This window comes from Mobula birostris, chromosome 32, assembly GCF_030028105.1.
Source record: "Mobula birostris isolate sMobBir1 chromosome 32, sMobBir1.hap1, whole genome shotgun sequence".
NCBI lineage: Eukaryota > Metazoa > Chordata > Chondrichthyes > Myliobatiformes > Myliobatidae > Mobula > Mobula birostris.
Window position 1 is genome coordinate 8,069,566 of NC_092401.1, and position 19,306 is coordinate 8,088,871.

General features: G+C 44.6%; 1 protein-coding gene across 1 annotated transcript in view; it reads right to left on the reverse strand.

The window, feature by feature from the left end:
- The window catches only part of LOC140191021 (intercellular adhesion molecule 2-like), a 38,177-nt gene extending 20,329 nt beyond the window's left edge, over nt 1-17,848 (reverse strand). Inside the window, exons 1-2 of the mRNA XM_072248057.1 lie at nt 17,583-17,848; nt 5,277-5,540 (exon numbers count right to left, since the gene is read on the reverse strand). Of these exons, the coding sequence (XP_072104158.1) occupies nt 5,277-5,540; nt 17,583-17,649 (331 nt within the window). The 5' untranslated portion in view covers nt 17,650-17,848. The remainder of the gene's footprint in view (nt 1-5,276; nt 5,541-17,582) is intronic.
- Nucleotides 17,849-19,306: the final 1,458 nt, after the last annotated feature.

The following is a 19,306-nucleotide window of genomic DNA, read 5'->3' on the forward strand; positions in this document are numbered from 1 at the left end:
AACAATCTGTCAAAGGAGTGGAATTAGAGAATACGTTTGGTGTCAGAACAAGTTCAGCCTGGTGAAAAAAAGGAGAATGTTGGGATGTTCTGCACATAGTCCTGCACATCCAAAGCAGTTGTTTACTTTTATCTGACTTGACTAGGCTCACATCAAGAGGTCACTATGGCACGTCCTTTGGTGTCAAAACAAAAAAGAAACTTCAATGGACTTCACTGTTTCTCTACTGACAACTGTTTGGGGACAACGCACAAGGGAGCAAGTGACCAGTGGGGCACTTGTTCTCCAAGTTCAAAGTAAATTTATTATCACTGTACATATCTGTCACCATATGCATTCTGAGATTCAATTTCTTGCAGGCATACTCAATAAATCTATAATAGAATCATAACCATAATACAATCAGTGAAGGACCGCACCAACTTGGGTGTTAAACCAGTATTGGAAAAAATATGCTGTGCAAGTATAAAAAGGAAGAAATAATAATAAAAAGCAATAAATACTGAGAATATGAGATGAAGGGACTTTGAAAGTGAGTCCATTGGTTGTGGGAACATTTCAGTGGTTGGGAAAGTGAAGTTGAGTGAAGTTATTCACTTGGATCATGAGCCTGATGGTTGAGGGGTAATCACTGTTCCTGAATCTGATGGTGAGAGTTCAGAGGCTCCCGTACTTTCTTCCTGATGGCAGCAGTGAGAAGAGAGCATGTCGTGGATGGTGGGGGTCCCTGATGATGGATGCTACATTCCAGTGACAGTGCTCCAAGTAGATGTGCTCAACGGTGGTGAGGGCTTTAATTGTGATGGACTGAGCCATATCCACTACTTTTTGTAGGATATTCTGTTCAAGGGCATTGGTGTTTTCACACCAGGCTTTGATGCCGCCAGTCAAAGTACTCTCCAGTAACCATCTATCAATGTTTGTCATGACAAATCTTTGCAAACTCCTAAGAAAGTAGAGTCACTGTTGTGCTTCCTTCATAATTGCACTTGCATGCTGGGCCCAGGACAGATACTCTGAAATAATAACAGAAGAATTTAAAGTTGCTGACACTCTCTACCTCTGATCCTCAGATGATGGACTGGCTCATGGATCTTCGGTTTCCTCCTCCTGAACTCAATAATCTGCTCCTTGGACTTGCCGAGAGCGAGTAAGCGGTTGTTGTTATAGCACCACTCAGCCAGATTTTCAATCTCCCTCCTATATGCTGATTGGTCACCACCTTCGATTTAGCTGGCCCATGACTGTTGTGTCATCAGCAAACTTGAATATGGCAATGGAGCTGCGCTTAGCCTCGCAGTCACAAGTGTAAAGTGAGTAGAGCAGGGGACTAAGCACACAGCCCTATGGTGAACCGGTGTTGATGGAGATTGTGTAGGCGATGTTGTTGACTGGGGCTTGCAAGTGCAGAAATCAATGATCCAATTGCACAAGGAGGTATTGAGGCCAAGATCTTGGAGCCTATTGATTAGTTTTGAGGGAATGATGGTATTGAATGCAGAGCTGCAATTGATAAAGAGCATCCAGATGTACGTATCTTTGCTGTCTAGATGTTCTAGGGTTGAGTGAAGAGCCAGTGAGACGGCATCTGCTGTGGACCTGTTGCTCTGGTAGGCAAATTGGAGCAGATCTAAGTCACTTCTCAGGCAGGAGATGATCTGTTTAATCACCAACCTCTCAACACACTTCATCACTGTGGATGTAGGTGCTACTGGATGAAAGTCACTGAAGCAAGTTACCATGTTCTTCTTAGACACTGGTATATTGGAAGTCTGTTTGAAGCAGGTGGGTACCTCAGGCTGATGAAGTGAGAGGTTAAAGATCTCAGTGAACATTCCAGCCAGTTGATCAGCACAGATTTTTAGTTCTTGGCCAGGTATCCCATCTGGGCTAGGTGTTCTTCATGGCTTCACCATCCTGAAGACTGCTCGCACGTGGGCCTCAGGGACTGATATCACAGGATCATCAGGGGCTGTGGGAATTTGTGATGTGGGAAGTTTTGATGGTCAAAGCGAGCATAGAAGGCATTGAGTTCATCCAGAAATGAAGCCCTGTTGTTGCCTACATTACTTGATTTTACTTTATCAGAGGTGATAGTATTCAAGCCAGTCACAAATGTTGAGCGTCCTTCGTTGATTCAAGTTTAACCTGGAATTGAACACTTCTCCCGTGAGATGACTTTCCAGAGAGTGAACCTGAACCTCTTTTAACCCTCTCGGTCACCAGACTTGAATGCCTCTGATCTGGCCCTAAGCAGCTTGTGGATCTCATGGTTCATCCAAGGCTTCTGGTTGGGGAAGACTGAATGATTTTGTGGGGTCACACTCATCTACACTGTGTTTATGAAGTCCATGACCATCATGATGTATTCATTCAGATCCACAGGCAAGTCATTCAATATGGCCCAAGTTCACCAACTCAAAGCAATCCTGTAGCTACTCCTCTGCTTGCCACAACCATCTCTTTGTTGTCCTCGCCTCTGGATCTTTGACCTTTAGCCTCTGCCTGTATGTAGGTTGGAGTAGGACAGCCAAGTGGTCAGATTTACTGATGCGTAGTCTGGGCATGGGACTCTGTACTCAATAGGCATGTCATTTCTGTGTCCCTGATGAAAGCCTCTTCGTCATTGCATCAAGAAGCTTGTCTGTAAAGTGTTTTGGATACATCACTAATGTGTTTAAAGTTACATTACAGATTAGCTGGTGGAAGTAAAGTCAGAATGGTTGAGATATCCGTTACATAAAAATGACAACTATGTTACATACAGTAATAGTAATTGCACTACTTTGTAATCAGGGAAGGAAATATATGACAGAAGGAAGAATAGAAAGATGATTAGATTGCAATATTAAACTCACACAATATTTTATTAGCAGAGCTCTTAAAGCAGAAATCCAGCCCTGTTTCCTCTGGAGGAGCAAAATAAACACATTGGGCCATTTGATAAGATAAAAAAGAGATGCTGTGTCATTATTTTTAGATGCATAAACAATGGAATCCATTAAGTTGCGGCCATTATAAAAGGGTTATTTGAAATTGTTGCCTAAGTAGATCACATAACCAAGGGCGGTAATACCCAAGGGAGAGATAGATTCTTTCTTCCACACATCCATTGATCAAAGCTGCTGAGGCAGTACGAAGACAACAGGGATTCTGCAGATGCTGGAAATTCAAGCAACACACAACAAAGTTGCTGGTGAACTCAGCAGGCCAAGCAACATCTGTAGGAAGAGGTGCAGTCAACGTTTCAGGCCGAGACCCTTTGTCAGGACTAACTGAAGGAAGAGTGAGTAAGGGATTTGAAAGTTGGAGGGGGAGGGGGAGATCCAAAATGATAGGAGAAGACAGGAGGGGGAGGGATAGAGCCAAGAGCTGGACAGGTGATAGGCAAAAGGGGATACGAGAGGATCATGGGACAGGAGGTCCGGGAAGAAAGACAGGGGGGGGAGGGGGGGGACACCTAGAGGATGGGCAAGAGGTATATTCAGAGGGACAGAGGGAGAAAAAGGAGAGTGAGAGAAAGAATGTGTGCATAAAAATGAGTAACAGATGGGGTACAAGGGGGAGGTGGGGCCTTAGCGGAAGTTAGAGAAGTCAATGTTCATGCCATCAGGTTGGAGGCTACCCAGACGGAATATAAGGTGTTGTTCCTCCAACCTGAGTGTGGCTTCATCTTTACAGTAGAGGAGGCCGTGGATAGACATATCAGAATGGGAATGGGATGTGGAATTAAAATGTGTGGCCACTGGGAGATCCTGCTTTCTCTGGCGGACAGAGCATAGATGTTCAGCAAAGCAGTCTCCCAGTCTGCGTCGGGTCTCGCCAATATATAAAAGGCCACATCGGGAGCACCGGACGCAGTATATCACCCCAGTCGACTCACAGGTGAAGTGTTGCCTCACCTGGAAGGACTGTTTGGGGCCCTGAATGGTGGTAAGGGAGGAAGTGTAAGGGCATGTGTAGCACTTGTTCCGCTTACACAGATAAGTGCCAGGAGGGAGATCAGTGGGGAGGGATGGGGGGGACGAATGGACAAGGGAGTTGTATAGGGAGCGATCCCTGCGGAATGCAGAGAGAGGCGGGGAGGGAAAGATGTGCTTAGTGGTGAGATTAGAGGCAGTAGGAAGGATGGCAACAAGCTTTATAATCCAACAGAGGGATGGCTGACAGATACACTTTCAATGCATCTTGGAATAGAATATTTACAAAATCTTATGTACTTTTATGCAGGCGCCATGGCAGCGTAGCGATTAGCGCAACGCTATTACAGCTCAGGGTATCGGAGTTTAGTGCTCAGTTCCAGCACTGTACGTCCTTCCCAGTGGAATGTGCTGGTTTTCCAGGGTGCTCCAGTTTCAGTACAAAGACGTACCGGGTTGGCTAAACGATTGTTATAAATTGTCCGGTAATTAGGTTAGGCTGAATTGGGGTTGAGGTTGCTCAGGCAGTGTAACTCAAAGAGGTAGTGTGGCCTACTCTGTGTTGTATTACAGTGGCACAGTGGTGTCGTGGTTAGCACAACGCTTGACAATACAGGAGACCTGGGTTCAGTCCCTGCCATTGCCTGTAAGGAGATTTATACGATCTCCCCGTGACCGCGAGGGTTTCCTCCGGGTGCTTAGGTTTCCTGCCGCTGCCCAAAGACTACTTACTGGTTGGTGGGTTTAATTAGTCATTGTAAATTGGGGGATTGCTGGGCAGCAGGACTCGAAAGGCCTGCTGTACCTCAAGACATAAAAATAAATAAAGTAAGCCAAATTGTTGGATTGAACTGAAGCCAACCATATTCCTCAACAGGAAGGATTTGAAAACAGCTCAGTTACAAATGCATCGCTTTTCTAAATCATACATCAATGCTGGTGCAAAAAAATTTCACATTAGAAAACTTTATTTCTCCTTTAGCTGAGTTATTTTCTTCAAAGCACATTATCAAAGTAAGTGTAAGTTATACAACCTTGAGATTCATCTCCTTACGGGCAGCCACAAAACAAGAAACCCAAAAGAGCCCAATTTTTTTTTCTTAAAAAAAGACCAACACCCAAAGCATAGAGGCAGGGAAAAAAAAAATAATCAAACTATGCAAACAATAAAAGCAAGCAATAGCATTCAGAATGAAATTGAGTCCATAGACCCCAGAACAGTAGTCCTTTCTACCATACTACAGCAAATGATGAACACCAGTTATCAGATTCAAAGGAGGCATTATTAGCATATTGATAAACTGTTTATACATCATTACATTTTTCCATTGTGTAAAGAAAGCTTCTTTGACTTACTGTAGACAGTTATCATTTTCGTTAAGATCGATGAACGTCCAGATGAGCATTTCACTTGACATACCACTTTAACAGGCCATGACTGAACACTTGGCACTGAGTAGGTCAGCTTGTTGTTTTGCATTGTTGAATTTTGATCTTTTATTCCTTCCATTATTATTGATGCTGCTGAACACATTGCAGCGCAAGTCACTTCCAAACGGTGTCCAATTTCCACAGCCGGGGGTTCTGCACGTATCAACATTAGATCTTCAGCTCCCACTTCTGACAAGAGAACAAATCACAATGAATGGTAGAGATTCAATGCTTTGAGATGATGAATAACCAAGACCCCAGCCGATTTTGAAAACAGATAAAGTAGAAATAAAACCAAAATGAGAGAAATATGTAGTATAACGAGCAGCATCTGTGGAGAGAGAAACAAAGTTAATCGAGTCAAGTCATGTTTATTGTCATTTAACTATATACATGTATATAGAAACGAGATAGTGTTTCTCTGAACTAGGGTGTAAAGCAAAGTAGTACACATAACACACAAAACACACGACAACGTAAGAAGGCAAGGATAAAATCTACAGAAGAATCACACATCAACAAACTAAGGTGCACTAATATTAAATTTTGTAAGGTACAGGACAGATTAACCAGTGATGCTTCGAATACGATGTGGCAGGGAGTTCAGAAGCCTAATGGCCTGGGGGAAGAAACTGTTTCCCATCCTGACTGTTCTTGTTTTTATGCATTCGAGTCTCCTGCCTGATGGTAGAAAGTCAAAGCAGATGCTGAATGGATGGGTGGGATCCTTAAGAATACTAAGGGCCCTGCATATTCAGTGCTCCTGAAATGTCCCCATTGGATGGTAGGGAGACCTCAGGTGTTCTCACACAGGACTTCTGTCCTGATGCTCGACTGCTCCCATACCAGATGGAGATGCAACTTGTCAGGATGCTCTCAATGGTGATCCTGTAAAATGCAGTTAAGATAGGGACTTATAATGTTTAATATTGGTAACTTTTTGTCACAACTGGCCAAGCTTGGTCAAGTTCAAAGTACAAAGTATGTATATATTATACAACCCTGAGATTCATCTCCTGACAGGCAGCCACAAAACAAAGAAACTCAAAAGAACCCATTTTAAAAAAAGATTGCCAAATATGCAGAGAGAGAAAAAACAGTTTGTTGCTTTTGCTGGTGAAAACAGGGGGGCGGGGGAGTGGAGGGAGAGACGGTTGATGCTTTTGCTACTGTCTGTGCATGGGAAGATGAGGGAGGCTCTGGGGTTCTGATATTTCCATCATTCAACTCTGAGGTATTTTCTGTTTCGTGGACGTCTGTGAAGAGTCAGAATTTCATGCTGTGTCCTGTATACATTCTCTGATATTAAATTGAACCACTTGAACCATTTGAAATCATGCAAGGAATAAAAGTAAGCAAATAGCATCCGGAACGACAGTGAGCCCACAGACACAAAGTGCATTACGCTGGAGTAGGCCACATCCTCAGCCTCAGTTCAGTGCAGAGCCAGATTAACGCCACAGGGCAACGATCAGAACCAGCCAGAAACTTGCCTATGGACCTGGCACCCTGCCTTTTCAATCCGCCTGGCATTAAATCGGCTAAACATTGGGTCATTCGTTATTCCAAATCCTGGGCCCTGTTGCATCAATACCCTCTGGGCCTTTGATGCAAGCCCCTCCATTGCCTTCCTTACAAGAATTTTATTTTATTTGGATACAATGAATAATCAAGCAGCATTTTGCTTAAGGGCTTACTGGTTTTAATCATTATTCACAAGGAACAGGGCAAAAACTTCCCATAAGTAACAGAATGCCAGATACAAGTAAGGGTACTAGCATTGACACTAAAACTGCAATAGAATTACCAAAGTCAATATGAAATAACAACTTCTTTGTAACTTTCAACAGTGTCATAGAATGGAAACAGACCTTGGGTCCACCGCACCTATGCTGACCACCAGCCACTGAATACAAGACGATCAGAGATAGGAGCAGAATCGGGCCATTCGGCCCATCAATTCTTCTCTGCTGTTTGATTATGGCCGATTGATTTTCCCCCTCAACCCTATTTTCCTGCCTTCTCCCTTTGATGCTCTGACTAACCAAGAACCTATCAATCTCAATATTAAATAAACGCAGTGACTTAGTTTCCATTGTCTGTGGCAATGAATTCCACAGATTTACCACAGTCTGGCTGAAGAAATGTCTCATCATCTTTGTTATCAATGGACATCCTTACAATTTGAGGCTGTGCCCTCTGGTCCTAGACTTCCCCACTAATGGAAACATCATCTTCATGTCCACTCTATGTTGGCCTTTCAATATTCAGTAGGTTTCACTGAGATCCTGCTGATTCTTCTAATCTCCAATAAGTACAGACCCAGAGCCATCAATCACTTGTCGTATGTTAACTCTTTCATTCCCGAGATATTTCTCATAAACCTCCTCTGGGCCAGCACATCCTTTCTTAGATATAGGGCCCAAAATTGCTCTCAATACTCCAAATGTGACCTGACAAATGCCTTATAAAGCCTTAGCTAATTCAGCATTAATCCTAAATCCCCAACAATCTCCCCTAGATTCTACCATGGACCTACACACCAGCGGCAATTTACGGCCGTCAATCAATCTACCAACCAGCAGGTCGAAAGGACATTGGAGAAACCAGAGCTCTCAGGGAGAATACAAGTATTCACAAAGAGAATGAGCAAATTCCACAAGGTTAGGATGAAAACAGTCATTCAAAGCGCACACACTCCAAGCCTGGCTCAGGGGCACATCCATTCCACATTTCGGTCTCTATCATCACCACACACTCAACCCAATCTCTGTGCCACTGTCACAGACTTCTATTAGCTAGTGTGTGGAGGACTGTGTACTAAAGAGGCCAAACCTGGCATTCCCATACCAGAAGCCATGGATAAACTGGGAGATCCGCTCCCTACTGAAGTACAGGACTGCAGTGATCAAACCGTGGTGACCTTGACCTATTCAAGAAATGAAGATATGAGCTTTGTAAAGCTATCAAGGATGGTAAAAAGTCTAAAATTGAGTCCTAGACCAGCCATCAGTTGCGGCAGGGCTTACGTGCTATAACATACCACAAAAGGAAGTCAGGCAGCATCACCAACAACAGTGCATCTCTTCCTGTGAACTCCGTGCATCCTATGCACATTTTGAACAAAAGAGGAATGGACATTCACCACCCACCCCCGCCAACTTCAATGCAGCTGTACCCACAGTTATAGATGTTAGAGCAGTCTGCCAGAGTTTGAACCAATGTCAAATATATAGCATCTGACCCAGATAGAGCCCGGGGTTTGTCCTTAGACCCTGTGCAGATCACTGGTGGGTATTTGCAGACATTTTTAAACTCTCCCTACTTCACCTACTTTCATCCTGGTACCTAAGAAAAATAAGGTAAGTGCCGTAATGAAGACCAGCTAGTGTCTCTGACATCCACCATCATGAAGTGTTTCAAGAAACTGATCACATACATCCACACAGCCTCCCAGAGAACCTTAACTCATTGCAATTTGCCTACTACAGGAACAGGTCCACAGCAGATGTCATCTCCCTGGCTCTACACTCAACTCTAAAGCAATCCATTCTTCTGTAGGAATTAGTTTATACAGCTTGGCTAAAATAAGTACTGAACATTATCGCAAGCAGATTTAATATCACCAGCATTTGTTGTTAAATTTCTTGACTTTGTGACATCAGTGAAGGCAATAATAAGAGAAAAATAAACCATGAATTACAGTATATTTATGTTAAATAGGTAAATGAAATGTAGTGTAAAAATGGAAATAAAAAAGCAGTGAGATAGTGTTCATGGGTTTAATGTTCATTCAGAAGTCGGATGGCAGGAGGAAGAAGCTGTTCCTGAATCACTGAGTGTTTGCTGTCAAGCTTCTAAATCTCCTTGAGAACAAGGCTTGACCTGGGTGATGGAGGCCCTTAATAATGGATGCCGCCTTTTTGAGGCATTGCTCTTTGACGATGTCCTGGATACTACAAAGGCTAGTGCCCATGATGAAGTTGATGAAGTTTACAACTCTGCAGCTTATTTCGATTCTGTGCAGTAGCCTCCCCACCCCCTCCCCACTATACCAGACCTCCTCAAGTCTGAAACATCAATTCTTATTCTCAGTTATCTTTCCATTTGTGGATCTGTCAAGAAGTGTTCCTATATTACTGAGAACATTGGTCCTTGGTCTGAAGCCATGAAAACAAAGGTAAAATTGGTTTATTATTGTCACATATACAGAGATGTAGTGAAAAATATCATGATGTTATTCTTCTGTCTCTAAACTGACTTGCCAAAGTTCGGCCATTATACGTGAGGAATAAGAGGCACATTCATACTGATAGTACCAGAGGTAATGTTTTCAACGGCTTTTAAAGTGAAAATTATGTTGGAGTTTCCATCAGCTCCAATGGTGGAGGAGCAAGCTTTCATCAATAAAGATAAAAGATATTTTTATTTAACTGTATGTGTACACTCCCAAATTTCTTGGCCAGATTTCCCTCTGGAATCTCCAACTAATGTATCCTGTGAAGATATAATCCTATGCCCCTCCCAACAGCCAGATGAGGAGGCCCGGTAGCGTAGTGGTTAGCACGACACTTTACTGTACCTGTGACCTGGGTTCAATCCTGCCCCTGCCGTAAGGAGTTTGTACGTTCTCCCCGTGACCGCCTGGGTTTCCTCCGGGTGCTCCGGTTTCCTCCCGCAATCCAACGACATACCAGTTGGTAAATTAATTGGTCATTGTAGACTGTCCTGTGATTAGGCTAGGAATAATTGGGGGAATGCTGGGTGGCGTAGCTCAAAGCATCAAAAAGGCCTACTTAGCACAGCATCTCAATAAATAAATCAATAAATAAAGATAAGTATTAGCCATTGTACCCAGTTATTCTTTAGTGCTATTGAACATACATAATTCAAAAGGTGAAGTGCATCTCGGCAAGTACAGCTTTTATGACAAACTAATTTTCCAAGTTAATGGTGAGGGAAATGTGAACTTATAAATATAATGAGAGCTATCTCCCTCATATTGTGCTTCAAATGAATCTCTGAGGTACCCTGGTAGTTTGTGATTAATTGGTCAAAATTTTACTTGTGAATGTTCCAAAGTTATCGCTGCATGTACTGGAATAGCAGCAGTCAATATGCTTTGAGGTAACTCATTCTAAATTACCATTTCTACTGTGCACAGCCATAAAATGTTATTTAAATGCAGATTTTTTCATCCTTGCAAATTTTTTTCTGGTTGAGCAAAGACAGTGAAGCAGCATTTAAGAATTGCACAATAATGACATGCCTGCACAAGATTACACCTTTTCCTGAAATTAAAGGAGGATCTACTAATCCTGCAAGCTAGGTGTTGGCGGTGCAGATGATGCGGACATCTTTGTGCTTCCTCACTCAGATGAAGTTGCACTCTAACTGGTGCCTATGCTTGGATCATGAGTGTTGCCATGATGCCTTGCCCTTGTTCCTCTGACAAACAAGTATCCATTTTAATGCCACTATGCACTAATTACTTGTAAAAGGAAGGATCCTGCTAGAATTAGACTTCTCTGCTCCTTGACCATCACTCCTTGCAAGAGGGGCTTGTGTCCCTTCTTAACCCTGGCATTGATGCTGCTCAGAAATATCAGTTGTTCTGGTGACGAGTACAAAACCTAAAATGTTAACTTTTTCTCCACAGATGCTGTCTAACCTGCTGAGTGTTTCCAGCTTTCCCTCATTTATCTGCATCCTTTGTTCCCATTGGAATGTGAACCAGGAGTTTTTTCCACGGTCAGACTCGTAGTCCACAAGGTTCAGGATTGAGGTGCCTGTACCGTTGACCCAAGTGTTCTGGTTCTAAGTTGAATTGAGCCAAAGAGTCATAAGCCAGAACATTTTCCACAGTAACTCACTGAGACAGTAAACTCACTCATGCTTGAAGGTGAGACACACTCCCTGATGACAACGTTCCTCTTCTGCCCAACAAGGCATAAATACAAGGCCACATACAGAACAAGGTAACACCACCTTGCTCCCTCCTCTCTGTGACAATTCACTCAGTCGCTGGTGAGATTAGCCTTTAGCCATCCCTGATATTCCAGGTTCAGAACTTCATATTATGGATTAAAGTGTCTCATATTTGTACTTCATGTTTGTCACAACCATAGACTTTGCTGCGGAGTCTCGATGTCCTTACAGGCAGGCAGCTAAAAGGGGCTGGCAATCACGCTTGTGAAAGTGCACATTCCAGCTCATTAGGATGGGTTTTAACTCACTGCCTTTTGTTTTAATCTCGTTGGGTGTTAACTAAAACATAGTGAAGGTAATACTGCCCACTTCCCTTAGTCCACGTTCCAGGAAGGAAGATTAGAACTTAGATTGATGCTGCAAAGGAGCGGTATTAATTTAGAACTAAGTTCCTGCTTCTGAGCTGCAGGAATGGCATTAGATTTTAAAAGAACATAGAGGAGTACAGCACAGGAAAAGGCCATTCAGCCCACAATGTTGTGCTGAACCAGCCATAAAGCAAATCAAAAATACCTAAACACTAATCCCTCCTATCTACACCATGTCCATATCCCTCCATTCTTTTTATAGCCATGTGCCTATCCAAATGGCTCCTAACAGCCTCTGATGTATTTATTTTTTTTTTAATTTAGCTTGAGTTTTTAAGTTTTAGTTTCTGATTTAGTTTTCATTTCTACTGTTGTCTCTCACCCTCTGCATTTGAGCCATTACCAAGCACCGTGTCAGCAAGAGGCAGCCGGGAACCTCAGGGATATCTCTCTGGCTCAGAGATGGGGGAAACTCTCTCTCAGCAATTGAGAGTTTATTGATGTCAAGGTTCTGAATGGTCAGCCTCTGGGCACCGGCAAGATCCACCTTTCCACAGAATTGCTCCAACTTGTGCTGGAAGGCAACCATAGGGAACAGTTCTCCTTGTACCTGGTTAATTCAGCAGAACTTCTGCTGGTGCTAGGCCATCTAGACCATCTCAGCACAACCCATGGACCAATTGGTCCCTCAAGGTACTCCTAGTTTGGGGCCAGCATGCTTGTATACCTGTCCGGGTCCAGCTCAAGCCCTTGTTAGCATATTCTCTCCTGTGCCAACTAGTGTGGTGTTCCAGCTGAATATGCTGACCTTCCTGAGGTCTTCAGTAAGACGACCACCTCTCTGCCTGCACACCAGGCATATGACCACATCATTGACGGGTTACCGAGTTCTAGTTCCCCCACCCAGGTCCAGCTCTTTGCCCTGTCTCATCCTGAGGTGGTGACCATGGAAGAATACATCAAGGAGGCATTGACCTTAGGATTTATCCATCTGTAAATGTCTCCAGAAAGGTCAGCTTCTTTTTTCGTAAGCAAGAATGATGGCAAGCTCTATCTCTGCATTGACTATCAGCCCTTCAGCAATATCATTTTGAAGAACCACTACTCTCTTCACTGCTTTCCTCTGTGTTCAACCAACCATATTCTCCAAGATAGATCTGCACAATGCTTACAACCTGGTTCACATCAGATAAGGGTCAAGTGGAAGGCAGCATTCAATACTTCCACTGGCTGCTATGAGTACCTTTTGGTCTGGGCAATGCACCTGCAGTTTTCAGGCCCTGGTACTGTGACACGTAGAATCAATTAGACATCTCTGAGGGCAACACCAATCCAAAGCCCATCTTTCCTTACTCATGCATTGTTGTTTTGGTGATTTGGGGAACAGAAACAGAGATGAGTGCTGCCCAACAGTCAGATCCTGGCCCAGGCGAGGGATCTCCCAACCAGCAGTTTTTTCCTACCACAGTGCACCCCTGAATGTTGTACTAGGGCATTCTTCCCATTTGGTTGACTATGTGGGGGATTCAACAGACCCTAGAATTTATAAAGAGATCTTTTTGGTGCTGGTCTATGGTCTAAGGTGTCCATGATTTTGTCTCCGCCAGTCCCACTTGTGCACAAGAGCACATCATGTCATTGTCCTATCTGGCTGCTCTGTCTGCTGCCCGTGCCTCACCACCTCTGGCCCCACCTCTTGGTGGGTTTTATCACTGGTCTGCCTCCATCAGATGGGAACACTACTATTCTGGTACTTGTTGACTGGTTCTCCAAGGAAGATGACTTCATTGCTCCCATGAGCCGGAGAAGCTGCTAAACTGCCACCTTTCTAGTTCAGCATGTGTTCAGGCTGCATGGCTTCCCTCAGGAAATCATGTCTAATCAAGGACCACAGTTCGTGTCCCATTTTTGGAAGGTTTTCTCCTCTCTGGGGAGCTACAGTCAACCTCTTGTCAGGTTTTCACACCTAATCTAATGGCTAGAGGGAGAGAATGAACCAGGAACTGGAGACAGCCCTGAACCATGACCCGTGACCTTGAGCTCTCAAATGGTTTGAGCAGAGATAGCTCACAATAACTTATCATCATCCTCCACTGGCAGATCCCCCTTTTAATGCCAAAACGGATTCTAGCCACCAATCTTCCCTGACCAAGATAGTGATGTGGGAATGTCCGCTGCTGAACAAGTGGTTCACCGATGCAAGCGCATGTGGAGATGGGCCAAGGCTTCTCTGTTGCACAGTTGGGAACAATATGCCCAAAAAGTGAGGCTGCTTACACCAGAAGAAAAAGTCTGACTGGCATCTAGAGATCTTCCTTTGTGGGACCATCTGAAGTGGTGAATGCATTAACAGAGCCTCCTGTAGACTGCGCCTGACATCATCGATAAAGATTCACCCGGTATTCCAGGTTTCCCAGCTCAAGGCAGTGACTTCCTCCCCCCCCCTTGGTGAATGGGTCCCTAGTCTATTCTGTGGAGCTCTTCCCAAGAACTTCGCTCCGTATGGGCATAGTCTGGTACCTTGTCAATGGGGAGTATGGCCCAGAGGAACGTCTCTGGGCTCCAGCTTGTGATATGAGACATCCTGAACGAGTCTCTCATCCTGAAGTTCCAGGGGGCACAGGTCTCTGTCGCCTCGGGAGTTGCATCTAGGGAGGGGTGCAATGTCACGGCCATGGACTCTGCCGCGAGGTCTGAGCGCCCTCTCGGACGGGCAGCTGAACGGGATCAGCAATCACGTTCGGGAGAATGCACAGCCCGGCCCATTAGGGTTCTTCGGTGGTTACATTTAACTCCCTTCCTATTTCAGTCTGGTCAAGTCTTGTCCGAAGCGTAGCTATGAAAACACACCCTGCATACATTTTTCCACAATCCTGGATTTTAGATTGACGCTGCAAAGGGGCGGTATTAATTACGTTATTTACGTTTTTTGACAAAACTATAGGGTTTTATTTACCTCACATATACAGAAGGTATTCAATATTTACAAGGCAGTAAGTATACTCAGATTAAAATATGGTTACTACCGTCTATGAAACAGTTAATACCCGGGGAGGGGGCACCGCTCCCGAAAGTGCCCCACTGTACCCATTGTCACCGCGTGCTCCCTCTCCAGGGACAGCCGGGCACAACCCTTGGAAGAGGGGCAGGCAGTCGGCCCGGGCAGCACCTCCTACCTTCCGCCGCCTCGACCCGCGAGTGGCCATCTTGGCCAGGCCCAGGAGCAGAGGTACCGTCGACGTTTCGGGTCGAGACCCTTCGGCAGGTCTGGGGGAAAACCCCCACGGGGAGGACGGACAGACTCCTCACAGAGGACATTGGAACTGAATTCCGAACTCCTCCGCCCCCCTGTAACAGTATCACGCTAACCGCTACACCACCGTGGCGCCGTTTATTACTTCCGAGCCTCAGTGACGGTGTTAGATTTTAGTTTGAGTTTTAGTTAGTGAATCTGTTTTTTTTTTTCCCCCACTTTCGTTCTGTGCAGTTCTTTTAAAACTAAGTTCATTCTGTTGCTGCATCTGCCTACACTTGGGCCGTCACCAAACATGTCACATTCAAGGCCGAGCCAGCGTTGAATTGTCCATCCCTCGCTGCCCTGAAGGAGGTGGTGGTGGACTCCCGTCCTGAAACACTGCAGTCGATGAGGTGTCGGTGTACCTACAGTGCCGTGAGGGAGAGAATTCCAGGGGAAGGTGAAGGAATGGCGATCTATACTCAATATATTCACAAAAACCCAGTGAACCGCATTTCTGTGGGTGACAACGCCTTGTTAGTGAGCGAGGTCAGAGGAGACAGGCCAGACTGGTTCAAGCCGACAGGAAGGCAACAGTAACTCTAATAACCTCGCGTTGCAACAGTGGCGTGTGTCCCAACCTTGAAGCAGATGGGCTACAGCAGCAGGAGACCATGAACATACACTCCGTGGCCACTTTATTAAGCGGGAGGCACCTAATAAAATGGCCACCGGGTACATTTCCAAGTCAGGTGCTGTGCGGCTCAGAGAGCAATTGTGTGTGGTTTCCGCTAAACCAGCGGTAATATCTGTCCATTGACCACAGACGCGTGTGGGCTCAGCACCGCAGCCCGTACCCAGCTCCCGGCTCCGGCCAGTGGACACAAGGCTCACTGTCTCGTGTTCCCGGGAAGCAAATGTCTCCATAGCGTGTCACATATCTGCTGATGGAGGAAAAGCTAAGAAGTTTTCTAATGACTCTGCCATAGTTGGATGCATCAGCAAGGGAGATGAGGCTGAGTACAGGGCTACGGTAGGAAACTTTGTCACATGGTGTGAGCAGAATTATCTGCAGCTTAATGTGAAAAAGACTAAGGAGCTAGTGGTAGACCTGAGGAGGGCTAAGGCACCAGTGACCCGTTGCCATCCAGGGGGTCAGTGTGGACATGGAGGTTTACAAATACCTGGGGATATGAATTGACAATAAACTGGACTGGTCAAACAACACTGAGGCTGTCTACAAGAAGGGTCAGAGCTGTCTCTATTTCCTGAGGAGACAGGTCCTTTAACATCTGCCGGACAATGCTGAGGATGTTCTACGAGTCTGTGGTGGCCAGTGCTATCATGTTTGCTGTTGTGTGCTGGGGCAGCAGGCTGAGGGTAGCAGACACCAACAGAATCAACAAACTCATTCGTAAGGCCAGTGATGTTGTGGGGATGGAATTGGAGTCTCTGACGGTGGTGTCTGAAAAGAGGATGCTGTCCAAGTTACATGCCATCTTGGACAACGTCTCCCATCCACTACATAATGTACTGGTTGAGCATAGGAAAACGTTCAGCCAGAGACTCATTCTACCGAGAGGCAATACAGAGCGTCATAGGAAGTCATTCCTGCCTGTGGTCATCAAACTTTACAACTCCTCCCTTGGAGGGTTAGACACCCTGAGACAATAGGCTGGTCCTGGACTTATTTCCTGGCATAATTTACATATTACTATTTAACTATTCATAGTTTTATTACTATTTAATTATTTATGGTGCAACTGTAACGAAAACCAATTTCCCCCAGGGTGAATAAAGTATGACTATGACTACTACTATGACTAAGACGTTCCAAGACGTTAAATTCTTCCCCACAAGACATTCTGACATTTCGGACAATAGTTTATATAAGACTATAGTTTAAATTCTGCACGGAGTGTTTGGGTCACCAGGGGGCGAACGATGGGGTGGCCAGGTAGCTGTTCAATATTCCTCATAGTTACAAAACTTTAGTTCAGTGTCAATAAAGATTTTCACTAACAGAAACATTGAATACAACAAACGGTTGAAGATTCGGCTCCGCTTGTGATCATTTCCCCGAGTTCATCACCAGTTCCTACGTACACCACACACAAGCCAAGAATCGCGTTCTCTCGGCGCTTCAGCTCGCTGCTCATTTCGCATCCAATGTGGATCCGATTCCTTTAAACCTTGCCGGTGAACCCTGCTCGCCACCCTTTAGGACAACGTCTTGCAGATCACAACCTGATTCCCCAATCTCCCCGTTCAATTTGACTTATGTTGTCAATTCTTAATTGATTACGTTTTGATGATTTTCCTGCTGGTGTGGTTTTGTGGAATATTCAAAACTCAGATTTACTGTGCGGGACTTTTACGCCTTGCCGAACCGTGCAGCCGATCTACTGACAATAAAAGATAAATCTTAGATAATCGCTTGGCTGACGTATTAGAGCTGAGCCCCAGCGAGTCAGTCTCTATATCCCCTCTTGTGAGTTCCAAACCCACGGTGAGCTCAGGGCTTGGATTTGGCAAACTGGGCCAGGTATGCCACGGAGATACGTCCGCCCACCGGGCTGTCGTTCTGTGGTACCGCATACTGACCAACCGTTGGGTCCGGTTAACACTTCCCTACAAATGTTACTAGACAGGAAACTCGGCACCGCGGTAAAAACCCAACCGTAACAACGCCGCAAATACCTGCTACAGTAAAAAACGAGGTAAAAAGGCAAAGATATCCAGTCCACGGGGTGAGTCCGAATTCCATAAGTCAAAGATTTCAGGTACAAAATTCCGGAGAACAAACGCTTCTTCGGCTTTCTGATCCAGAAGTGTCCCGGTCTCCTCTCCCTTTGATTTGAGATCCAAGTATCAGAGCTTTCAGACAGACTGGAAGGGAAGATGAGCACCGCCTGTCTTTAAAAAGCTGTTTGAGATGTACCCATTACTGCGCTGACAACTTCTTGTTTGGTTCTGCGGATAATCTGATGTGTCACTTCCCATTTGCACCATAATCAAGAACAGCTGGATGTAATTAACACATGTAAAGCGACCATTTCACATGCAAATAAAACTAATAAAAACACTTTCAGCACAAGCGTAAAACGGCATGTTAGGTAGTTAGGTTTCACATCGTCTCAATAGCATAACTGCATTTTTTAAAAATCGGGCATGCAGGAAATCTTAAATAAAAATAGAAAATGTTGGAACTGGTCAACTATGGAAAGAGAAACATAATTAATGTTTTAAGCCTGGAATTATTGACTAGACAGGTCTTTCATAAGCAAGGGACTGAACAATTATAAGACCACAGGACATAGTAGAATTAGGCAATTTGATCATCAGTTCTCCTCATCATGGCTAATTTATTATCCCAACTCAACTCCATTCTCTTGCCTTATCACCATAAGTTTTGCAACCCTGAAAAATCAAGAACTTATCTATCTCTGCTTTAAATACATCCAATGACTTGGTCTTCACAGCCGTTGGATTCAACACCCTCTGGGTAAAGAAATTCCTCCTCATCTCTTTTCTAAATGGACATCCCTCTTTCTGAGGCTGTCCCCTAAACTCCCCCACTAGAGGAAATGTGTGTTCTTGGTCTTCTGCTGTTGTAGCCCATCCACCTTAAGGTCCAGCGTGTTGTGTGTTCAGAGATGCTGTTCTACGCACCACTGTTGTAACGAGTGATTATTTGAGATACTATTTCCTTCCTGTCAATTTGACCCAATCTGGCCATTCTCCTCTGACCTCTCTCATTAATAAAGCGTTTTTGCCCAGAGAACTGCAGCTCACAGTATTTTTTGCACCATTCTCTATAAACACTGGAGACCCTTTTTTGAAAATCCCAGGAGAAGAGCAGTTTCTGAGATCTTCAAACCACCCCTTCTGACACCAACAATCATTCCACATCTTTGGCAATAAATTCCATAGATTTGCCAACCCCTGGCTAAAGACATACCTCCTCGCTTCTGTTCTTTTTATTCTGAGGCTGTGCGCTCTGGTCCTAGACTCCTTCACTAGAGGAAACATCCTCTCCTAGATCTTCAACTGAAACCAATATTGTCTAACTTATTCTATCTAAACTAATTGTGATTTTCAAAATCTATACGGTATTAAATTGCAACCTTTTAAATTACCCTTGCTGCCCTAAATACCAATGACATAACAGGCAGTAACTAACATTTAAATTATCCGCACAATCTCGGCCTTGGCACCAGATGGGCAAAATACCTCCCATGCCTTTCTAAGACATCGTCTTTTCTTAAAGTTTGAAATTCTAACCGTTTCATGTGAAACACTCTTCCTGCTCAGCAGCCAGAGAAAGGGTCTCGGCCAAAACATCGACTGTACTCTTTTCCATAGATGCTGCCTGGCCTGCTGAGTTCCTCCAGCATTTTGTGCGTGTTGTTTGGATTTCCAGC